Genomic DNA, 22,995 nt, shown 5'->3' on the forward strand with positions numbered 1-22,995 from the left:
TTACTGTAGGAGGGGGCTGTGCCTTATTGCCACAATACCTGAAAAAGCAATATGAAGTGCATAGCAGCCTTGCCTGTACAGTCTCTAGGCAAAACTATTGAATTTAGCATCCTCCTCCTTCTCTTCCCCCTAGTTCTAGTAATTAAGTAATTGATAGCCTGATATCGCACCAATAACTTAAAGCTATAGCAATACCACCCCCCACAATGATTGCAAACAGTCCTTTGAACTGTGAAATCTTGCAATGCACTGAAACTTTTTATCCTCTGCTAAGCACTTTGTCCAGTGTTCCAGGAATCCTAAATACTGAATCAAATTGAAGATTTAGTTCTGTATTCCAAATTCTGATTTATGACTTTTGAAAGGAAATGATTATTGCAAAGCCTCAGTGCGGTCTAATACTCACGTGTTGTTTATAGCTTCAGGCACAGAATATCAATCAGATTTTCTTGAAGCTAGGCCTCTGATGTGATGAAAGCCATTATAGCTTTCTCTAAATAGTTGAAACTTGGCCACAGAATTACTAGAGTGAATGCTTTGGAGTGGGGCAGAGCGAAACTGCACTTGCTTTCTGGGAGCTGTCTGCACTTAAGAGTATTAGACTTAGTAAAGCCATACCCTATGCCTAGATTTTAGAGAAACTGTTTATCACAAGAGGCAACTTTTGACAAGATGTGCGCCTCTTCCCACTAATGCTGTACGTCTATCTGTATATGTCTAGTGAAGCTTTTACCCTGCCAAAAAAAAACGTCCCTCTTGCTGAGCCCAGTCACTTCTTGTAGCAAACCACATTAACATCACAGAGCAGGTATCATGCATCTATCTGCAAAAGCAGACAGGGAAACTAGGCTTAACAATAAGCATACATTTCCAAACAGAATTTGGGTGAGGACAGTGATGTTTAACTGAAACTCGGCTTTTATCAAAATGGCAGCATAATACAAAAATCCAAGAACACTGGATATACAGAAGCTGCTGGCTTCCACGCATTGGTTAAAGAAAACCCCTTCTTGCATAAATGGAGCAGCAGCACAGAACAAGCACAGACTTGGCTGTACAAATACATCTCTTCTGCTGAAGGAATTTACAGGAGTTTTCCACCTGGAATCATACTATACTATAATGTTTTAATGTCATACCAGTGGTGGCAAAACCTAGTATTAAGCCATCGTGCTGGCTAATGGGAATTTCTTCTGCCTTACAGAACACTGCTGTGCTTCCTTTGAATAAGTATAGCCACTGATTTGTCTCTGTAGTAAATGCCTCCTATATCTAACAGTCACATTTAGTCAGAAGTAAAAAAGCTCAGTAGCCCATTCTGGGCCTTAGTACAGTCAAGATGACAACAAAATACAAGGATGTCATTGAACTGCATATTATCATAGAAAACAGATTTACTTTGCATTTAAGTCACATTTAATACAAGACAAGTTGGTCTGAAATGGTGAACTTAGTTCTATTTGGAACAAAGTATGGCACAGATTCCCAATAGCTATGGACACTGTGTAAATAACACATTTTTCTCTTTGCAATGATTATCAATTCGCCAAAAATAGTGTAACAGTCAAACGGGAAGAGTGAAGGAAAACAGATTTAAGGGAAGAAATAATAAAAAAGTCTAAATTGAAAATAAATGACTGCTTTTGTAAGAAACTTTATTTAACTTCATTTTTAAAAATGCATTCTCTCCTCAGAACAAATGCCACCTTAAAAAAAGATTGCAGTAGCACACGCTTGCACTCAAAGGAAAACATGCAAAACTGATGGCTGAAAAAATTCTGCATAAAAATCCAAGACTTCAGGCAAAAGTTTGCCCCCATGTGCCTTCAGGGACCCCAGACCATAGACAGCTTTCAGTGCAATGCCTCTTGCTTCCAATTGGTGGGGAAAATATATGGCAGAAGCTTGTCTTCTGACAGCTACACTCTCCCAAATGTTTGAAGCAAAACCAGTCTCTGCTATATTTTATAATATCATTGTTAAACGGTTGCAGAAAGTATAAACAGAATTCAATAAAATGTCAGAATCCAGTGAAGAAAAACTTTTGATTTCTACCCTGTGCCATACATTTCTTAAAAAAATTAGACAGAAAAACAGATTTTATTAATACACCCTCTTTAAATTTTTTATTTCTGAAAGCAGCTCTTTATGCAAATCATAAGCAGTTCCTGAGTAACTGCAGTAAACAGTGTCTTTTAAATATTTTTGCGCCTCAGCTCTTCTGTTTTGGTTCTTCCTTGTTTTTCTCCCTAGTTTTCAAGTTTAATCTCAGTTCCTTTTTCAAAAAAAATGTGCAAGTTCAGTTAGCATCATTTCCAGAAGTCCACAGCTTGCAGGTCTTCCTGCAACAACTATAAGATCTGCACATGTGCTAGGTTGTATTCCTATACCTATTGCAGATTTTGCTCTCAAACCTGTACAGCATGCATTTTCACGTCTTCTTCAGCATACGGCGGGACTGCCATGTATGGAATTTATTGTAGGCCGTCTGCAGCATCTCTTCTATATGACTTATCAACTGAAAGATTAAGAAGAGAAAAAAAAAAGTCTCAGCTACCACAAAATAGATCCCCTCCCCTGCCTTTGATCAAAGAGATGCTCAGTTGGATTATTCCTTTCATTCACTCTGAGTGATCTCACCAAGATCAAGGAGGTGTGCCAGATGAGGAGAGAAAGGACCTAGAAGCTCTAGGCTAACTGCAGAGGTAGCAGTTCAGAGAGCTACTAAGCTAAGCAGGTCCTAGGGACGTGACACTTGGTTCTACTGTTTGTTCCGGTATTTAGTCTGTAACCACTTAAAGTCTGATATGGTGGGAGATTACTCTGAAGTAGCTCAAGTTCTACTTCATGATGAAAGTAGAAAGTGAACCATAACTTGTCCCTTTTCTGTTGTCTCACTTGAGCAATTTCCAAAGTTACAGCTCTTGACAAGTTTGTTGTCATTCAGCAAGGTAGCCAGGGAGAGTCAAGGAGAAAAGACATACTTAACTCTGTACCTAATTTCCCCTCTACCAATTTCTTCTGTAATAAGACTTAAAATGACATAGGATAACAGAGCCACCATCCTTTGATAATTGCGATTCACATTATTAATATGTACCTTATGTAATTAACGTTAAGAATATTTTTCCCTTACATTTGTGCTTAAATACTGTCTCCGAATCTTTTCTTGGAATGGGCAGAGCTTCGTCACCTGAAATCTTTCCAAGTTGCTCCTCATTTTCACAACCTGAGAGAGAGACAGAAGCCAATGTTGTAATTGCTTGCACAGAACACTTCATAACTCATTCTGGGGGATACTTTAAGTGTGTACAGTTTGAGGAAGGAAAAACTCCTAACACATCTTTAACTTAAAGCATGTTTTATTTTTGAGTACAACATGCCTGAAAATCCACTGTGGTGGCAAGGTGATTACTATTACTTGGTCAGCAAATTCTATTAACCAAAACATTTTTTTCTTCTTCGTGCAAAGGCTGTATGGTGTTTTTTTTCAGGCCACATTTTGCAGCAGAAAATCTAAGATGGCTGAATGCAAGTTTTTATCTCTGTGATCCATGAGGTCAGAGGTTGAGAATGGCAACAGAAAAATCATAACAATCCTACCTGGTTATAGCCACACATCCCTTCATTAAGGCAGCTCTGTTCTAAAAAGCAGTGCGTGTTTTGAAGCTGAGTGATTTTCAATGGATAGAAGGATAAGGAAAACTTCCTTGTAAACATTGTTGCAGACATTAGGTCTTACAGTTGGGAAAGAGGGTCTATAGTTTGTGTGTGTTAAACTGACAGTGATAAATCTGCAGCTGGGAAACAGCTGACCATTCTGTTGGAAACTAGAGCACAGGAAGTGTTCCTGAAGGGGGTTAAGAGGCCTGCAGGGGTAAGCATGATTTTAGCCAGTAGCACCAAGTTGCTGAAAAAGTCCCATTTTATAGTGTTCTGTGAACTTCAGTTCTAGGGATGAGTAAGCACTGGCTTAAAGCATGTGTATTAGTTCTGTGTTTCAAGTCAATGATGGTCATTTTAAACCATGATCTGGCCATGTCTTAACCATGGCCACAATAGGAAGGATCCACCTTACCTTTTCTTCTAGGAATGGCGTATTAACTGGAAAGCAGGACCAGAAGTGTCGTAGCAGTTCCCCTACTGCCACATACAAGTGTTTTAGTTCAGACTGAACGTCATTTGGCACCATCTCTGCAACAGGAAAAAGGCTTTGTCACTTCACTCAAAATTAACATATGTAAAACGAGTATGTTAGGCTAACGAGAAGCTTAGCAATATACATTTCTTAGTAGAATGACAGAAAGGTTGGCTGGGAGGGAACTCTGAGCTGCCTCACACCTGAAGTAAGCCTATCAGTGGCAATAGATCAGGTCAGCTGCTTATTTATGGCTATGCATGGAAACTCATAATATTGAGGCAGATCTATAGCCAGGCTAACAATGGACACCGTGCTTTAATCCAAAATTAGAAGTAATAATTAGAAATAATTACTATTGTTACAGTGGTATAGTACTGACTGTTTCTGGGACCAGAGCCTTGTTCTGTTCAAAGCCCAGTGCAAAAATGGGCTGTGAGGCATGTGGTGAATACTGCAAGCTAATGTAACTTCTAACTTTCCCCACTGTTACATGGGCAGTGAGAATAGTCACAGCACCTGTCAGTGATAGGGCACATGGAAGACAAGAAGTTTAGGCAGGAACAAGGAACTTCCTCCCCAGCAGTGCCTTAAAGAAAAAAATAGCTACACTGTTCAAGAACGGGGAGGGCACCACAACTGTAAACAGCAGGGATAAAAAGCACAGCCTGTCACTGAGAATTGCAGGACTAGTCACTTGAACAGTATATAACAAACTTGAGGATGAGGCTATTAAGAAGGTGGTTAGGCTTGATGAAAGGGAGCACCCAGTCTGGCAGTTGGAATGGGCGAGAAAGCCTTGTTACTGGCTTGCTGACTCCTTTCTGACCAATAGAAATTCAAACTTTTTCAACAGACCGAATAGTCTCTGCTGTCCTTCAGATCAAGTAGAAAATGTGAACTAGAGAACTATACTAAACCCTGCCTTGTGAGAACAGGGATTCATCTGCTGCAAGACTAAAGGGAAGGGAACTCAAGCTGGCACGAATGTGACAACAGGAAATAGAGCAGTTGAATGGAGATGGGAGAAGGAGGGGTTGCCTGTTTGCCCTTGTAGTCCACAAGAAAAACATCCTTCACAGGGAGCTGTGGATCTTAAATGCAGGCTGCGAAAAAACTAGTTCCAAACAATTACCTAGAACACACTTCTTTAGAACTCTCCCAGACTATGCCTCTTATTTTCTAAAATACAGGAAAAAATACAAATTAAGAATGCTGAGCAAGCAAACCCATTAACTGTATGACGACTTAGTATCAGGTGCATCCTTTATCACTTCCTCTGTAAAGTTCTCATTCACTTGCTGCAGCACTGGTACAGCCAGCGCCGCCCTCATAGGGTGCCTGGGTTGTTTTATTTCTTGTTGCCATAACCAGTCTTATTCCAGCTACAAGTTTCCAGAATTTCCTTTATCAGTGTAATATATTCTAAGAGAGAGATAAAACAGCAAGCTGCTTTAAAAAGGAGTAGAATGTGATTGAAGTACTATATATCCTAAGTGCTTACGGTTTATGGCTTGCTGTGTTCCACCCTGCATAAGTGCTCCTCCAGGTGACAGGACTGCAATAGTGCTAGTAGCATCACCACTTGAAAGAACCTGAAGAGAAAGAGGTTACAATTATTTCAGACCATTTTCTCCAACGTGTCTTTAAAGTAAATTGTATAAGAAATCTAATTGTAGATATAGTTGGGAAGATGCAGTGGAAGCTCTGATGAAGAGTTTGCTGTACTGAAGAATTAAATGAGGTGGCTTTGTTAGCTCATGTTTTCAATGAAAGCTTTCCAATTATGAACCAACAAACCTTTCCTTTACCTAGTATGTGAACTGGCTGCACAGCTACTACTACAGGATAATCCTTACAATACAGAGATGTGACACATTCACAGTTGTGACCCCTTTTCTTATGGCCAAATTTAAGAAGGGTAGTTCAGAAACTGGCTGGTGAGATGGCCATACTATCCTCATGCTGTTAAAAGCGAGCTTCTCTGCAGCCCATACTTAAAAACAGATCCTACCTAAATGCATTTTGAGGCAAAAGACCGATTCAGTTACATGCCTGCTTACTACAACCTCCTAACACCACAATATCCTAAGTTTCAGAGGGTGGGATCAATAATATTTGCCAGTATTCATGTTGCATGACTGTCCTGCTTTACTATTTTATGCCTTTGCTATTTCTTCAGAACAATATGTTAACGGTAGAATATAACTGAGTATCAGCAAAGCTTCAACTGTCTTTTTTTTTCTTATTGTTTTCGGTGTTTATATTTTAAACACAATAGCTGAAAAGGTATCACCTGAAGTTGTAAATTAAGTTTAGGCTGATGAGTTAAAATTCCAGTAGCCAAGAGACAGAAAGTAAGATGTTAACATTAGGAAGGGAATTTCGCTAAAAATTCTTCCATACCTGAGTTAGTTTGGGTACATATGCTTCCATTTCTTGCCTAATACTATTAAAAGAACTAATTATATCCTGACTGGTTGCATATTGCTGTGATTGAATTGGAGTTGGACCATGATAATACCTGTGAGAGAGAAAAGTATATTAATAGGAGTGTTGGTAAAAAAAATGGAAAAAATTCGTTAGACATTCATTCATATGTTTGCAATTTTAGACTTCTTTATTTTTAGACTTTTTAGACTTTGCAACTGTTGACTCCACTATCTAAATACTGTTTGTTGGCATGAATAGTATATATATTGCCAAGAGGTTGGGTTAGAGATGGTATGGTGACAAAGTAAGACGTTTCTATTGTTGAATCTGTGAGCATCATTCTACCAATAAAAAGCTACCTGTACCACCTATTTTGCTCAGTTCTGGGAATATCATCAGAATGGAGGAATTCACACTGCTTTTATTTGAACCTCAGCTAAATGAAGCTACACACACATTTGGATCTGTTCTCCTTCCAGTGGTATCACTCCTTCTTTAAAGTTACTTCTATGGTTCTTAAACTCAAGAGTCTAAAAAACTACTACTAGAAAAATACAAGACCAGTGGCCAGTCCAAACTATCACAACAGCACTTCTTTCCCCGGGAGAGGACTTTGCTAGGAATTGTCTACGAACACATGCTACACACGTTTTTCCACTGAGCTGCAACAAAGTGCTGAACCTTTAAAATAAGCCTGTTAAGATTTTCACAGAAATTATGTCAAAGCCCTCCTAGTAGGTTTACAGAGGCTTAACGAGCTGAGAAGCAAGGTAAATTCAAACTACAAATTTAAATGGAAATTGCTTGGAAGTTGGTTTATGCAGGAATTCATATTTTGCTTCTAAATTTAGCCTAAACACACTTCATTGCGGCACAGTGGAAACTAAATCAGCTGACTGTGTGCAGGCTATGATGAGACCTGCTAGATAGAATATGCTGAAATAGCCCAGCATATTTTGTTAACTTACCTGTCAGATTTCTTTAAGTTTAGTGCAATAGTTTTAATGCTATTATTCGTTGCTAAATCTTCATATTCAATGGACTCCTGTAGTTTCACCTAAAAATAAACCAAAGAATTTTACACTTCACTAATTAGAGCACAATTTGGCACATTTACTGCCTTTTTTCTCTTACTTAACCGAGTTTGTGTGAAAGGGCTACTAACACCTTAATGAAAACAAAATTGACTGGAATGGTTTGTGTCTATCCTCCTAAGGGAGGTATGCCCAGTACCGTTTTAAATGCACAGTTTGCAAACTACTGCTTTTTCTATAGATTCTGACCAAAACTCACAGTCCCTGACACCTGAGAAATTATTCTGTTATACATACATCATTCTTTGTTCTCTCTACTTAAGTCCAGCTATCTCCAGATTAACAAAAACAGTAATACTGTAATGGCTGGAGTACAGGAGTATAGGACTAACACCCTAACAGTTCCCCAAGATATTGGGTAGAGCATTCATGCTGAGAGGTGCCACCACAGTGGTGACAGACTTTTTCAGCATGGGTAACACCACAGGTGTAGTTCTCCTTTGTAGGCTCTGACTCTCATGCTACTTTATCATTCTTCTCATTGTCACATTTGTTCTTGTCCTGGTCTATTTACTTCCTCAGTAAAAGCCTACAGCTTTCAGGAAAGTCAAAGCTTTTGACCACTGCAACATTTAAAAACTCGAGTATTTTACACCCTTTTCTCACAACATACACCGGTTTTGGGTCAGGTTGGCATTTTCTATTTTGGCTGTCAACTCTAGCAAGGAGTATTCAGTTAAGTTTTGTAGCAGTTACAGTACTTTTACAGCACTTCCAGGTGTAGTTCATTCATGTTTACTAACAGGCATGCTCCACGCACAAAGCTTTTCACTGGCCCTCAATTGTTTTTCTCTATACTTTTAAGCAAAGCTAACTTAACTATAGTTTTAGATGCTTCTAAAACACATAATGAACCTTCAGTGTTGTTTTAAGAGACAGCATCCAATTCCTTTCATTTGGAATCGCATCAGCTAGCTTTATACCTTTTTCATTGGTGGTTGAAAGAAATCTGAATCCCTGGAGTTTCCATCCGTACTGCTGGTCTCACTGTAATGGTCATTTTGTGCTTCTCTTAAAATAGAGAAACAGCATTAAAAAGAATCCACCTCAAAGGAAATTTTAAGTATGTGCTAGAAACAAGGTAAATACATCTGTTGCAGGAGTTCTATATGCGTTTTCATACTGTACACCAGCTTCCCCTCCCCCCCCATATGTCTTAACTTATAGAAGTTGATCAAGACAAAAGGAACCAACTCCTCAAATAACCCTGTTTGTCAAGGGGGAAATTCAACAGCAGGGAAGGGTACTTCTGCCTCTCTGCAGAAATAGTAGCATGACCACAATGCAAATGGGACACAGCAAAATCATGCAAAACAAATACTTTGCATACATGCTGAGGCCAATCTTGTATTAGCAGAGGTATGGGACCCCTGAAATAGTACTGTTACAGAAGGAGAGCCTTGTCTCACTCTGAACTGAGGAACAGAAACAGATACCCAGAACATTATCTGAGGCCCACTGCTCATTCTGGGTGAGACAAGAACAACGAAAGGGAGCTCAGCCATGCAGAAGAAATGATTTAAATAAGATCTCTCACAGGTAAGGCCTGTAGGATTTCAGTACAGTAATAATCTGTTGCTTAGGTGGTTGTCTATAAACCAGTTGTACAACAGAGCTCATATCAAACCCATTTCATTCCTCTTCAAATGAGTTTTTCCACTACAAATATATGTAACTAGCCGATACCTTTAAGGCATGGTCAGGGACACGGTGCTGCACTGGGTAAACCTTTAACATGGTTTACCCAAGTCACACTGTTCTTCTGCTTCTGCTTTTACCTCTTCCCATGCAACCTGCTATAGGAAGCCCCAGCAGGCCCACTCCTGGAAGGCAGGCAATAGAAACTTCCTGTACCAGACTTCCCCACCCGCACAGCAAACAGTAATACTTCTGCAGCCTTCAGCAGGGTTAGAGAGCTAAGGCTGAAACATCCTTTCCTTTTCTTTATCTGATTTGTATGGTAGCGATCCAGCTAAAAATAGCATTTATCATCTCAGACAGCTCTGAAAAAAAGTGTATGAAGTAAAATGGAACCTAATAATACTTTCGTTTCTAGAACCTAATAGTTCATTCATAAAAAGAGGCTGGATGAGGAACTGCAGATGTATTTTCCTTTTGGAAATTCCTTAAAGTATGCAACAAAATTTAGCTTTTAGGCAACATTTAAACTTACTGTTTTTTGAGGCCAGCTGCAAGGACCATGGCACTATGATGATTAAAGCGTTTTATAATGGCAGCATTGCTACTTTCTCTAGCAGATTTTGAGGCATTTGATGTAGAGGCCACAGGAGCAACACCATAGCCCTACAAAGAAAATAACACTAGTTACCTCCTCTCTCGAAGCCAGAAAGACCATTCTGTGTTTTCCATTGAGTCAGGAAGCCTGTGTGCCACTTGCTTGCAATTTCACCAGGCGATACTGCATTATCATCTAAAGCAGTGTTTTCTTACCTTCCCTCCCACCATCACCCACATGCGCTCTGAAAAAACTCCAAATGCTTGAACATTTAGAGGTGTCAGGAAAAAAGTCTTGAACAAGTAATTTTGTAAGACACCTTGATCTGTTGTATATACAGGAGTAGCTTTAAAAAAAAAAATATTACCTGTACTAAACAGACAGGCACGGATGGCAAGTAAGAACTAGCAATTGTGTTACTGACCTCTTTTTAACTTCTTGTAGAACACCAACAGCCTGCAGGCTAAATGACACCTGTCAGGAGGATGTGATAGCACTGGGAATTCGAAAAACCTCAAGCCTTAAAGCTGGCGGCCTTCCCCAGTTACCAGGTGGCTGAAGGCAAAGCGAAGTAATTCCTCTTTAAAAAAAAGAAGTCTGGCTTTATACCCAGCACACTAAGGCCGGCATCTGAGCACAGGCTCCAGTTCTTTACACACATATAATTGGTGTAAATGTTGAGTACTCAACAAGCACAGCAGCCTAGTAAGTGACCTGTCTTAGAACAAGCATTTGTACTAATTTCAACAGAAGAAAGATCTCCTTTCCCCTTAAATGAATTGTTTCTTTTTTTGTATTTTTGCCAAGTACTTACTTCATCTAATGTTTTATCTTCCAAAGCTGTTAAATCTATCAGAGGGTTTTTTACTCCTTGAGATACCATTGTTTTTAACCCTGTATGAAAGAAAAGACCATAAAAAAAAAGCCACACAGAGAAACAGAAATAATTATGGGATTATGACACTGTATTTAATCTTCAAGGAAAGGCCAAAGGTTCTGCAGATGCCCAAATATCACTACAACTAGAACTTCTAACCCTTTTCAAAAGTTCCCTTGAAAATAAACCATAAATTTGGAATATTATTGTAAAAGAGCAGCCTACTAATTACAGCAGCTTTCAACTTCTACACATAACTGAACACTGTTCTATATGTAAAAAAGAGGATGCATTTAATACTAGTTGTATTAGTGGGGACTGGAAGGCCTTAGTTTTGTTTCTTCTCATTTTGGCACTGTATTGCTGGACTGTCTTGGGTAGAACGGTAGTTTGTATCTGGTGATAGCTTTTACTTGTGAAGGGTTGTGAGTTCCTAATAGAATGTATTCACTAGACAGAACATGCACCAAGGAATGGTGTTAAATGATTTTATCTCTTCACATTCAAGGTAGGTTTGCAATCATACAGAAATGTTTAATATGAAATCTTGAATATCATCTGACTTAAGCTTCTATTAAAACAACTGACAGAACAGGTAACAGGATCCACATTTGTCTGTGAAAAACTGATCCTACTACAAAAGCTGTACCTGCTCTAAGTTGTACACACAGCATGAAATGAAGGCTTATGTAAAATAAGTTATTCCATAGTAACTGATGGCAGAGCATAAGTATATTATCATGATCACTTATTTTTGGAATTGATTTATTGTTGCCTGAGTTGTGATAAAGCATATTTCTAGTACTAGCACTTCCCCATTTGTTTCAAGGAATACTTTTGCTATTAGATGGCCTAAGAATAATAAAGCTATAGACAACTTCCCATGTCCATCTCTACCTCTCACAGTTTGACAAATAAGGCATCCAATAGATGGACATATGAGAACTCTGACTTGAGTTTTGCAAAGTTCACTAGCCATACCTCTTGATTTGTGCTCTATAATACTGCTAAGTTAACAGCCTATTGCAGAAAAAGAAAACTTACCTTTTTCATCCAGTTTGGCACATTCTGCAAAGAGGTCTTTTGAGCCTGTATTGAGTCTGTCCCGATGGAAATAATGAGACTGAAAAAATCGTGTCCAGAATTCCCTCTCTGTCATGTTATGTGGAACATTTTCTGCATATTTCATTTTTACTGCAAACAAGCAAGTAACGATTACAAAGTATTCTGCAAATCCTAATACAGCACTTTACATTACAAATTCCTTGCTTCGTTCCTTCCTTTCTGTCTAGTGCTATCACCATTGGTGCCAGTTAAATGTAAGGGATTGCAGTAGTTAAACACCAGCAAACTCTTCTATGCCTTGCAATACTACCTAGTGCTCTGAAAAGAAATGTACATCACAGAAACCAGAATATTCTAAACTGAATTACACACACACGAAGTCTTATTTACCAGAATTCTAGTTATTCTCAGGATGGATCTAGCATTTTTAACCTAGAGCCAAAAGGAACCCTTGCCAGGGTTCAGCATAGTGAAAGGGAAGGATGGAAAACTGTCTCTTGCCCTCCTGTAAAGGTAGTATTGTGGAGGGAAAAAAAAAAAAGGCATGATCAGTAAGGGCGTATTACGGCAGCCAAGTATCTACTTAGAATTAAAAAAAAGTCAGTGCAACAAGTCGAAATTCTTTCATCTAATGAAATCAGGTTTTCATTTCAAAAGCATGTCTTAGCACATACTTCCTTCCATCCCTTCTCAAATTAAGGAAATAAGACAGGGAAAATCATCCAAAGAGACTGAAGATACAGTCCTTTATACTTACAGGCTCAGGCTTGCAATGTAGCCTTCCTGGAGTAAAATGATAGTAAACAAATCTTAAATGAATGTATTTGTAATGCAAAGCACGTTTCTTACCTGCAGGATATGTTCGAAATATGGATTCGATGATATCTGAAGTCAAATTGTACCTCAGACCATTGCAACCATCTGTTTGAGGCCGTACATCAGCCTAAAAAAAAAGCATACAGGGAGGAGAAACAGTTTAAGTCTGAATTCCCTCTGTTAATGGAGAAGGAAAAAAAAGGCATAACTATGTCAAATTCTGCTGCAGATAATCATCTTCCTCCAGTAATGCGTGGCATATTTGATCATAAATAGCTATTTTTGGAGTGGTAAATAAAAGAGCATGCATTAATTAGTTTATTATACTTGCCACTCAAGGAATGATTCAAGAAGTAGACTGTAGATTTTAGAAGATGAAAAAGACCAGTCAAGGGAGATATGCTTAGTTTAATATAACCTTCTTCCAAAGTAAGAAAAGACATGTTTACTGTACGTGCCCAATCTTCTGGTGTTCATTCAAGTATTCAGCTAGTGAAGGATCAGTGATAACTTATGGCTGTCACACCTTATTTTCTTAAGCACTAAAAGCATCTCAGTATAAGTGATAAGTAACACTGCATTTAAAAACTGACTGTAAGCCTTGGTCAGAACTTGCGAGTTACAGTTCAGTAATCTTTTTAAGAAGCTCTGCATCAAGCAGAGTCAGATTCTCAGTGACCGAGGAAAGCATACGCTGCCTTTTCTTCCTTTTCCTGTACGCTTAAATTCTAGTTTTTAATACTACCTAGTTTCTAGAGAAGCACTCATTCTGAACAGAGCCAGACAGTTATTTTAACTTGCATGAGAACACAAATACCTAGAGATTTCTTCTTCACAAATGCAGTGTACACAAACTGGTTATTAAAGTAACAATCAGTTACTTTAAGAAAGCTTCACTTTTTTTTGTTAAGGTGTAAGAATAGTGCAGTGACAGAAAATGAAAACAAATTCATTTAACTGATTCAGATATTTATAAAGGGAAAATGAGCATTTGTATAGCAGGTAAGCCAGCAAACAATTCCCATCTCCTCTTTCCCTCCCAAACCTTTAGTATGTGCAAACAGTCATACAAAGGTAAAAACGGGATTCCAGCTAGAAAATCATAATCTGTATGAGCTTTGTTGCAGAAGTAAAAACATGTCTCCGTGGAAGGAATCTGAAGATTGTACCTACATTACTTTTAGATTGCATTCAGATTACAAAAGCATTGAGATCTTATGAAGGGATAACATAACTGAAAGTTGGGGAAAGAGATAAAACAAGCTTTCAGATGTACAAGTTGTTCTTTGGCTAGCTGAAAGCATGTACCAGTTTAGAAAAACAAACACAGGGAAGGAATAAGACTGCTTTGTGTGGGTGTCTTCGCGGCTTCATTTATGCACATGGATTGCAACAGACACTCTTTTATTGCATTAATTAATTGCATTAATACACTATAATCTAGTGACTAAGTTAATCGTTTTTTCTGTTACATGGAAGACAAAGCAGCAGTATGAAGAGCATCTGCCTATTGCCACTTTAAGGTTAAGTTCAATCTGAGCATCTTAAATCGACAGAATTGAGGTTGCAGATTTGCACAAAAACTACTTTTTTTTTCTCCCCTTTACACTTGCAGTATTTTAACAAACAGAGAAAGAAGAACATTCAAGTACGTGGGAATAAAGTATAAGAGCAGAAATCTTTCCCCAATTTGTTTGCTCTAAAATGTTTTAAATTAGAGGTTCAACATACCAGAAATGCTGCAGAGATGCCCACATCCTGCTTACTAGGTGCTGCAGAATTATCCCCTGCATTCAGGCTTAAACGGTTGGCCCAGAATTCTTCAGCACTGATTACTTGGCTCACAACAAGGTCTTTATAGAGCTGAAACAAAACAGGATCTTCTTGCAGCATTCTGGTAAAAAGAATGTATTGAATACAATTGAAATGCTGAAGAATAAATCACTAGGATTTCCATAACTAACATGAGTTCACAAAAGGAACAGAAACTAACTCTTCTTTCAAAAAATGCTGTGTATTTCTTAATAAGATTGTGTAAATAACCAACCTCAATAACGATACTTGTCTCAAAAGAATGAAGGGCTTAAAAAAAACTTGAAAGAATAGCATTAAACGCTAGAAAACAGTAAAGCCTAGGAGAACATTAATATGGGATTAATGTCTTGTCCTTACATACTCTGTGAAGCTTTTGTGCCTTTGCATGCCCAAGACTAGTCTCGTGAACTGCAAAAGCACACTGACTCTTCCTGAACTACCATTACCAAAGTCTCATAGTAGAAAAAGGGGATTTGGGCACCATCCAATTCTTGTATAAAATCTTAAAATTTGGTAGTTACAGGTCTCTACTTTAGTGCAAGAGTACAGATAACAAAATATGCATGTTTTAAGATACCTTAAAACACACATGATCTTGAGATTTTTGTTCATTTACATTTCTGTTGGTGACAGTAGGACCTTCACCACTTAACTACTGCATGCAGTGCTAGTGCTGCAGAAACATTCGGTGTCATTACCTCCACCAGGAAGTAATGTTTACAGAAGTTAGAAACCAAATATCAAGCAAGTACCCTTACTGTCCACAATACAGGAAAGGTATGCACCAGAAACTTCAGTTATTTCATGTTCTCTTTTTCATGCAGCTGTATACCAATTAGAAGCTCACACTAGGTTACCTGCTGGGAACCACACATGCACGCAGACAAGCAGCCAATAACCTCAGCAACCTTAAGCATATTCCTCAGGGTCTTGGTTGTGAACAAAAAAAGGAGCTGTCTTGTGAATACATAGTACACAGTCTAGGGAAGAGCGTGGATAGATTGCAATTTGGACTGAACCAAAGTCTGTAGCAGCTCTGAGGACAAAGTATGATGAGATATAAGTGGTAACCTTTTGGGACAGGACATTGCTAGTATGTTTTCTTACCAAGGTTATTTTTTATTTGTAAGAGAAATAATTGGATATGTATTAGTGGCCATGACCACTAATTAGTGCAGCAGGAAATAGTCTGTTACTTCGAAATAGCTCATTTAATCGTGGAATTTTGGTACATACCTCACCCCAAGTATCAATAAGCAGAGGAATGCCACAAGGACTCTGGATGAAGTACTGCACCAGAATAGGCTATACTTTTCGGCCTCATCTGTTCCAAATTAGGCTAGTGAAGCCCCATCACTGGTCTTGAACTTTAATTGTTAAAAGAACAGACCAGAACAGTCTGTTCTAAAGATTCTGTCTTTTCTGATTCTAGTTTTCTGTAACTAGAAAAGCTATTAATGCCACATAGCATAGTACTGTAGAACTCCATTTACGGCTACAAAGATTGAGAGCTAAGACTGTCCACCTACTTGGTGCTGTTACTGTTAGAAATGAAGAAACAGCGTAAAGAAACCAGTATGGTAACAGTGCCAAAGTAGCCTGCACTGCTGTAGGTCTAGCTGTCACTGCAGTACTGAAAATAGTCCATCTCAGATTAGTCAGAGCACCAGCTCAAGGACTCTTGCCTGTTTGGGAAATCCCTTTGTAAAGATCTAATCTGCCCAGTAAAGTAGTATTCTTGTTTTTTGGTTAAAAAATATACAGTCTACCTTTAAGTTAGGTAAGTTCAAAGCTACAACAGTCTTTGAAAAGGAAAGCTAGCAGATATAGGATTCACAGGAGATGCTACTGAAACTCATCTGGGGAGTCACAGAGAAGTGTGCCCTAAGACCACAAAGGCTGCTTTAAAACAAATGTTTTGTAGAAAAAGAAGCATATCTTAAAAGCCCTTTTAAAGAAGGACTTAGTTCCTGAAACTCTTCTCTAAATTCTTTTCAGAATAAACATCCTGTGTGCCAAATAACAAAACTACTACACGTCAAGTGAGATGTATGAAAAAATAGAGTAATTTAGTATAGTATATATGAAAAACAGGAAAGATTATTTGGCAGGAGCGGGCAGGGAGGAAAAAAACAAGCACAAATCAAGGAAGGTGAGAACTTCTGGAAAAAAAAAATCTTTCAGGCAGCTTTTCTCACTGGTACTTATGTACTTAAGCACACTAAAGAGACAGACTGCTAGTTGGATGCTTTCATCTCACAGCGATAGGTAACAAAGACTGGGTAGCAGCTGGGCTGGCTGCCTTTACACCTCAAGAATGTGTCACTGAGAACACAAGCACAGTCTCAACATGTTAGAGTTATATAAGTCCTGAGGAACTGCCTCTAAATTGAAAGTGGAGAGATTTTTACAAACGCAACATCACAAACAATGTTGCAATATAACACAAGTTAGACAAGACTTAAAAAACAAATAAAAACAGCTTTCAGAATCCTTTCTCTTTACCTGTTTTTCTCCTCAAGTTCTTTATTAGCTTTCCTTTTGAATTTGGGCAACAGTTGTTGAAGAAGATCCTTAACAGCATCTCGCTCCTTCACTGCTGTGCTTTCATTGGAGAAGTGAAAGTTGGTTGTGTCCCCTGCATGCAATACTAGCTGAAGCTGAATCTTAGCTTTACCTTCTGGACTGATTTTCTGGCCTAGATTAGACAGAGAGCATTAATTAGCAACAGACAGTAAGCTTATATAAGAAACTGTCTACCCTAGAGTATTTGGTTATAAGCAGTTATCCACATCATCCAATTAAATGTCATTATCCTACATGTGAACTCCAGCCATGCAAGTAGAACAGAGTCCTCCCCTTAAATTAGTTGGAATGCTGCACCGTGTCCTCTCCAAAACCCAGTATCCTTCAGCCACAGCTCAGGAGCCCAGATTCAGCTTGGTATTCACTACATTCTCTGTTAGCAAACTCCTGTGAAGTAGATTTTCACAACCTGGAGACTTCAACCTGGTACAAGTCCAGGAGGCTGCTGAAAGGTACAGCCTTGTCATTTCACCCTTGCCCCTTCTTCCCACAGCCTCTCTTGCACCAGTGCTAGCGTTTGTGCAGCAGGCCACGCCAAGGAACCAAGCCACTGAAAAGTAACCCCCCTTCTGTTTTTCCAGCTGGGCCAGCTCCCACAGAAGAGTAGTAAGAAAGCAGATGCAGGGTGGGGTTACAGGATGTTGACAGCAAAAGTATGCTGGTTTCAAACGGCGTGCTGTAAGCACAGTTAGCCACAGTACTCCCCAAAGGTGATCCCCAGTGCCTCCAAGGTGCTACTACACCCTAATGACTCATAGGAAAAAGCTAACTCCTGCTTCTTGTAACCAGAGGGAGCAGAGGCTAGAACAAGTAAGTTTTATGGACAGTAAACAATTACATTTATGGGTTGTTTTGTTATACTGACTTCACCATAGCCCTGCAAATGGCACCCACCTAACTTCCAATCTTGGCCCCTTTCTCCAATGCAACTTGGAGACAGGAACCAAAGGTCAACCTAAATCATGATCTTTCTTACAAATTTCTTATCCCACTTCAATTTTGAAAAGACAAAAAAGCGCCACTCATCCAAGTTATTAAAGTGTACAGGCATGTAAGTCATTATATGTAAGCTGCTTAAGTGTGTATAAGCTAAATGGCTGGATAAAACCTTCACAAAATTGAAGGTAAGTGAACAGACCTTTTAAACTTCTGGTCACATTTGTAATTCAGAAAACAGCAATTAGTTTTCATTCATCACACACACTTCTGATCATGCTGCAGTACTTGTATGTGACTTCTGACAGCAGTAATTGCTAAAGCTTAACCAAGTGATGCATACAACATTTTAAAATTATTTTTTTGGCATTACAACACATGGAACACAAGTACTAATTGGAGCCAGAAAGGCAGCATAGTATAGATGTTTCCTGTTCAGTTTTGACTTGCAAGTACTCTGCTATTGCAGCAGCAAACACTTATTGGGTACATTACAGTCAGGCCAAACTACAGAAGCTAGCACTTGTGAAGTTGTGGTCTGTTGGATGAAAATAAAACAGCGAGGTTCACTTTATATGAAAACTGGAACAGCTTTAGATGCATAGTTTAACAGATGATATGCCAGATAGCTTCTGTGTTAGACCCTGAAAATCCTATACTCTTCCTCAATCCTCCTCCCACCCTTCCCTTCACAAGCATATGGCATAGATAATTTGTTTGATTTATTGCAGATTTTTTTCAAAAGTTAATAGAGCGCAGTGTAACAAATATCTGAAGAGTACAGAAGTTCTACAATTACGTACTTTATCAACCGTTAAGCATGTACCATGGACCTGATCACTGCTGCTACACAGAATAGCCTAGCCAAAGCCCCAGACCCTTGCAACCTTCCTGAATTATCTACCAGTGTTTTATAGCAAATAAGCTTTGGATTGTATTTAAACATTTCTTGAAACACCACTTACTGGAATAGGAAAAGTCTTCACTTACATTTTATGTCTGCATACATATGGCTGACTGTGAAGCGGTCTTTGCCTTCAGGTGCCCATGCTATCCTTTCAGCCATAAGGTAGAGAGCCCCATCCTGCTTCTTCTGACGTACCTTCTTTACTATCAGTAACACTTCTTCAGATGATGTCGCCATTGTGGCTACAAGGAACTATTAAAAAGAGCAGAGTTGATTATCATCATCACTTACCTCTTTCTATTCCTGTCAAGGTATTACAACCCACATTTACTCATTAATGCCTACATCATTTTTGAACTATTGCAGATAGACATGCTCCCCTGTGACAATGCAGTTAGCAAATTTATTTAGACAAAACAGCGCGAGCTACTTAAATAATGCACCTAATTATATTGCTGAGACTCCTCGTGCTCCCATAAAAGACCTGCACATCTTAAACCGATAACCAAGTTCTCCTATTTTAATGTTTCTTTACTGTTTTTTCAAGCTCAGAAGAAAACCAAAGCTACACAAGGAACACAAATTCCAGATCTCCTCTGGCATTTGGCAGCATTTCCCTTCTTCAGTACGAACAGCAGATGCTAAATCATTTCACAAGACGGAGGGATACAAGGTATGTGAAAAAACAAGGATTTTCAGTTCTCCTCTGCACTAAAGATAACAGTCCAGTTATAGTCCTGTTCCTACTGTCGTGATTTTTGCCCAAGGCTTGAACGATATTTGGTACGCTTGGTCCCAGCTGTCTAGTCTCCTATCCCCATCCCTCAGAGGAACTGGACTGTATTAAACCTGCTTCAAAAGAATGGGAATTTTTTCACTAGTCTCTCATCGACTAACCTTTTGATACATGCTGTAATCTTCCCAGCAGTCACCATCCCTCCTCTTTTCAGGTTCACTCTACAGCCTTAAATGTCTCAAGAAAATATGTATGCCATAAGTATGTCTAGATTTTGTTAACATACGATTGCACACTTATCAAAAAATCCCAGGTTTAGTTTGTTTGCTGTAAATGTTTAGTCTGTCCAATTGCTATATTTTGCACACCACAAACTTTTCTGTTGATATATAGAACAGTATTTTCAAAAGGTGATACATGTATTTTATGTGTTTTATAGTAATGTTTGCTGGTGTCTGCATCAAACTTCAAAAAGCAATTTGCATCACTTATCACATTAGTAAGTATCACAAAATGACACTTCTGAGTATTGAAATTCAGATTTTTTTTTTTTTTTTTTAAGACATCAGCAAGATAGGAGATCTTACTCTGACAATCTAAATAGTAGGATAGCATTCCCTTCGGCAAGTCAAAACCCATCATTGAAATGCGTTAAGTAAAACACTGTATGGGAAGATTCAATGGCAAACGGGCTCTCCACTTAAGCTTTGCTCATTTATCGTGTCACTCAGCCAAGGCTTCGCCCAAGACTTCAGTGATGCTGAGCTGAACGTGGGGGTTCACATCAGCACCACTGCAGCAGCCGCTAGAACATGCTGTGCCACATTCAGAGCAGCCCTGCTAATACTGCTCTCTCAAGGAAAACTGCATGGCGTAATTTCAGGACTGTTTCCTAGCATAATCCATTACAGTCTCCCCAGCAGCATTATTCTCTTTTGGTGCTATTTGCGCTACCATTTTATGGAGAATTTCCTGTTGCAGGTCTGTAGTCTCTCATCAGCACCTTATCCTTACCGGAAAAAAGCAGCTAGCCACAGAATCCAATAGACCAGAAACTTCAATATACGCAAGACTACAGATTTTGATGCTTTTCTCCCCTTGTTAATTTATAGTCCTTTGAGATCATTATTATCAAATGCAGTAGAGACAAAACCACACAATGTAAAGGAATTGAAATTGTTCTGAACAGAAAGAAAAGGAAAGCGTTTCCATAGTCAGGCATTCTGATGCAAGTTGCTTTGCTTTTAACCATGCTATTTCACCCACCTACAAGCAGTCTTTTAACTACGGAGGGAAAGGATCAGCAGCTAGCAACTTCTCCTTTACAGACGCAGTGCTCCTAGCACAGTACCCTGCAGTGTGCAATCTGTGAATGCACAATTATCCCACAAGTGGCTCATTCTACCTTCTGGGAGAGCGAATGCACGAGCTTGCTGCCATTCTTATTTGTCACTGCTCTGCTCCCTTTTTTATGCAGTAATTTATGGTGGCAGTAGGGTGATATGCACAATAAGCATTACCCAAAATGGAGAAAACCCCGAGCTGTCTTTTAAACAATACATCAGGAAGAGTAAGAGAGGGTAATAATCAGGACTTAAAAAAGTTACCATCTTTCACAAACGAGAACAAGATGGCTTCTCTTGTTACAAGAAGTACAAAATTCTAAAATAGAAATCTCGCCCAGCTGCTAGAAAAGTGTGAGGATGGTCTACTACTGACTGCAGAGGGGAAGGCGATATCCTCACCATGCACATGCAGGGAGCCAGTCACTTTCTCTTTTCTCTGACACTTAAGGCTTACGATGAAGAAGGGTGAGAGCCATCAATGGCTCACGCCTGCCCCAATATTCTGACGTCTATATTTAACAACTCTGCTGAAGCTTCCAGGAATCAGTACTGCAGATGATGATGTTGCTGCTCAAAGAGGCAACAACTGCACCATTCCTAGGGAGGAAATCTCATATTTTACATCTTTGACTGATAGCTTTAATCTGCTGCTAAAAGAAGCAGTGTTGGAGTTGTTCAACTGCAGATTTTGGAAGACAGACTTATCTGGTTTAAGCATCTTCTTGAATAGGAAAACCAGACACTTTATTTGAAATTCTGTAGTGACAAAGCTTTTAAAGAGATGGCTGATAGTTCTGAAAAGCATCTGGATAAAGGGGTAGGCCTTAACCCAGGGGTATGACTTTGCCATCAAGCCTGTCTTGAGGATGTCAATGTCAGCTGCAATTTACAACTGGCAAGATCAATCAGGAAGCTTCAGCTTGGCAGAAAACAAAACAAAAGGTCCTCTTTGCTTGTCTATGACTAACCCCTCGTCTCCCAACTCTATGGGAATCTTAGAATCACTAAGGTTGGAAAAGCCCTCAAAGATCAGCTGGTCCAACCCTCCCCCCGCCACCAGTATCACCCACTAAGCCATGTCCCTGATCACCACCTCCAACCTTTCCTTGAACACCCCTAGGGCTGGTGACTCCACCACCTCTCTGGGCAACCCATTCCAAGGCCTGACCGGCTTTTGGAAGCGAGCACAGCTTTTTGGCAACACCACCACATTTTAACGGTTCTCTCGCCTTTAACGCAGGGAGCCTCTTCTTACCCGATCCCACAGCCGGGAGCCTGCCTCGTAACGCCCCGCTGAGCGCCCTCCGTTACCAGCGCTCGGCTCCAGCCTCCTCCTGCGGGGCTCGGGGACGGCTGAGCAGGCACGGAGGGAACCTTTACCCCGTTGGCTAACCCAGCGGCGGGCAGGGGCCGGCAGCCGGGCTGTGCCAGCCTCACCGCTCGCTTTCCGCTGCCGCAGGGCGGGCCGGGCAGCCGGTCCCGGCGGGCAGCCGGCGCTAGCGGCCAGCAGCCGGTCCCAGCGGGCAGCCGGCCCGCCGAGGCGCGGCCCCACCGCCCCGTCACCTCCGCCGCGGCTCCCTCGGGGCGCAGCCGCCGCCGCTCCGGCCTGCCCCGGGCCCCCCCCGCCTTTGTGCCCCCCGCCGGCTTCCCGCCGCCCGGGCTCGGTCCCGGCGGAGCCCCCCGGGCCTAACGCTCCCCGCCGGGCCGGGCCGGGCCGCGGCCACGCCGGGAGGGCGCCCGAGGGCCCGGTGCCCGCGATGCGGCCCCGCCGCCCCCAGGCGCTTACCGTGGGCGGGGGCCGGCCGGGCGCTGGGGGGGTCGGGCCGCCGCTGCCGGGGCCATGGGGCGGGCGGGGGGCGGGCACGTGACCGGAACACGCCGCGGAGAGGGGGGGAGGAGAGGGGGAGGGAGGAGGCCGCGTCACGTGACGGGGGAGCGGGCCGCCGCCGCGCGGGCCCGGCGGTCACGTGGCCGCCCCTCCCGCTCTCCTCCCGGCTCACGTGACGGCCC

General features: G+C 40.6%; 1 protein-coding gene and 1 long non-coding RNA gene across 7 annotated transcripts in view; one reads left to right on the top strand and one right to left on the bottom strand.

Annotated features, from left to right (window-relative positions):
* The window catches only part of LOC311438279, a 43,101-nt gene extending 22,943 nt beyond the window's left edge, over nt 1–20,158 (top strand). The window contains exon 4 of one of the 2 annotated variants that reach the window (XR_014694049.1): nt 19,456–20,158. This is a non-coding gene — a long non-coding RNA (uncharacterized lncRNA). Of the gene's footprint in view, nt 1–19,450 lie in introns of both variants that reach the window. The other variant, XR_014694050.1, reaches the window with a different exon arrangement.
* Nucleotides 1,639–22,926, bottom strand: GTF2H1 (general transcription factor IIH subunit 1). Of its 5 annotated transcripts, none has more exons than XM_084522461.1 (15): nt 22,772–22,926; nt 18,987–19,155; nt 16,980–17,172; nt 14,391–14,553; nt 12,693–12,786; nt 11,823–11,972; nt 10,716–10,795; nt 9,839–9,969; nt 8,589–8,676; nt 7,540–7,628; nt 6,545–6,662; nt 5,643–5,733; nt 4,079–4,194; nt 3,137–3,229; nt 1,639–2,518 (listed from the first exon to the last, which is right to left on the bottom strand). In XM_084522461.1, exons 2-15 carry the CDS (start codon nt 19,138–19,140, stop codon nt 2,432–2,434), a joined length of 1,647 nt encoding a protein of 548 aa, XP_084378587.1. In that variant the 5' UTR covers nt 19,141–19,155; nt 22,772–22,926; the 3' UTR covers nt 1,639–2,431. The 5 variants fall into 5 exon arrangements, with proteins under 5 accessions (XP_084378587.1, XP_084378589.1, XP_084378588.1 ...); XM_084522463.1 differs by lacking the exon at nt 22,772–22,926 and adding an exon at nt 22,241–22,751; XM_084522462.1 differs by lacking the exon at nt 22,772–22,926 and adding an exon at nt 22,215–22,373.
* Between the last annotated feature and the right edge of the window lie 69 nt (nt 22,927–22,995).

Source organism: Aythya ferina, assembly GCF_964211825.1.
Source record: "Aythya ferina genome assembly, chromosome: 5".
In the NCBI taxonomy this organism is placed as follows: Eukaryota; Metazoa; Chordata; class Aves; order Anseriformes; family Anatidae; genus Aythya; species Aythya ferina.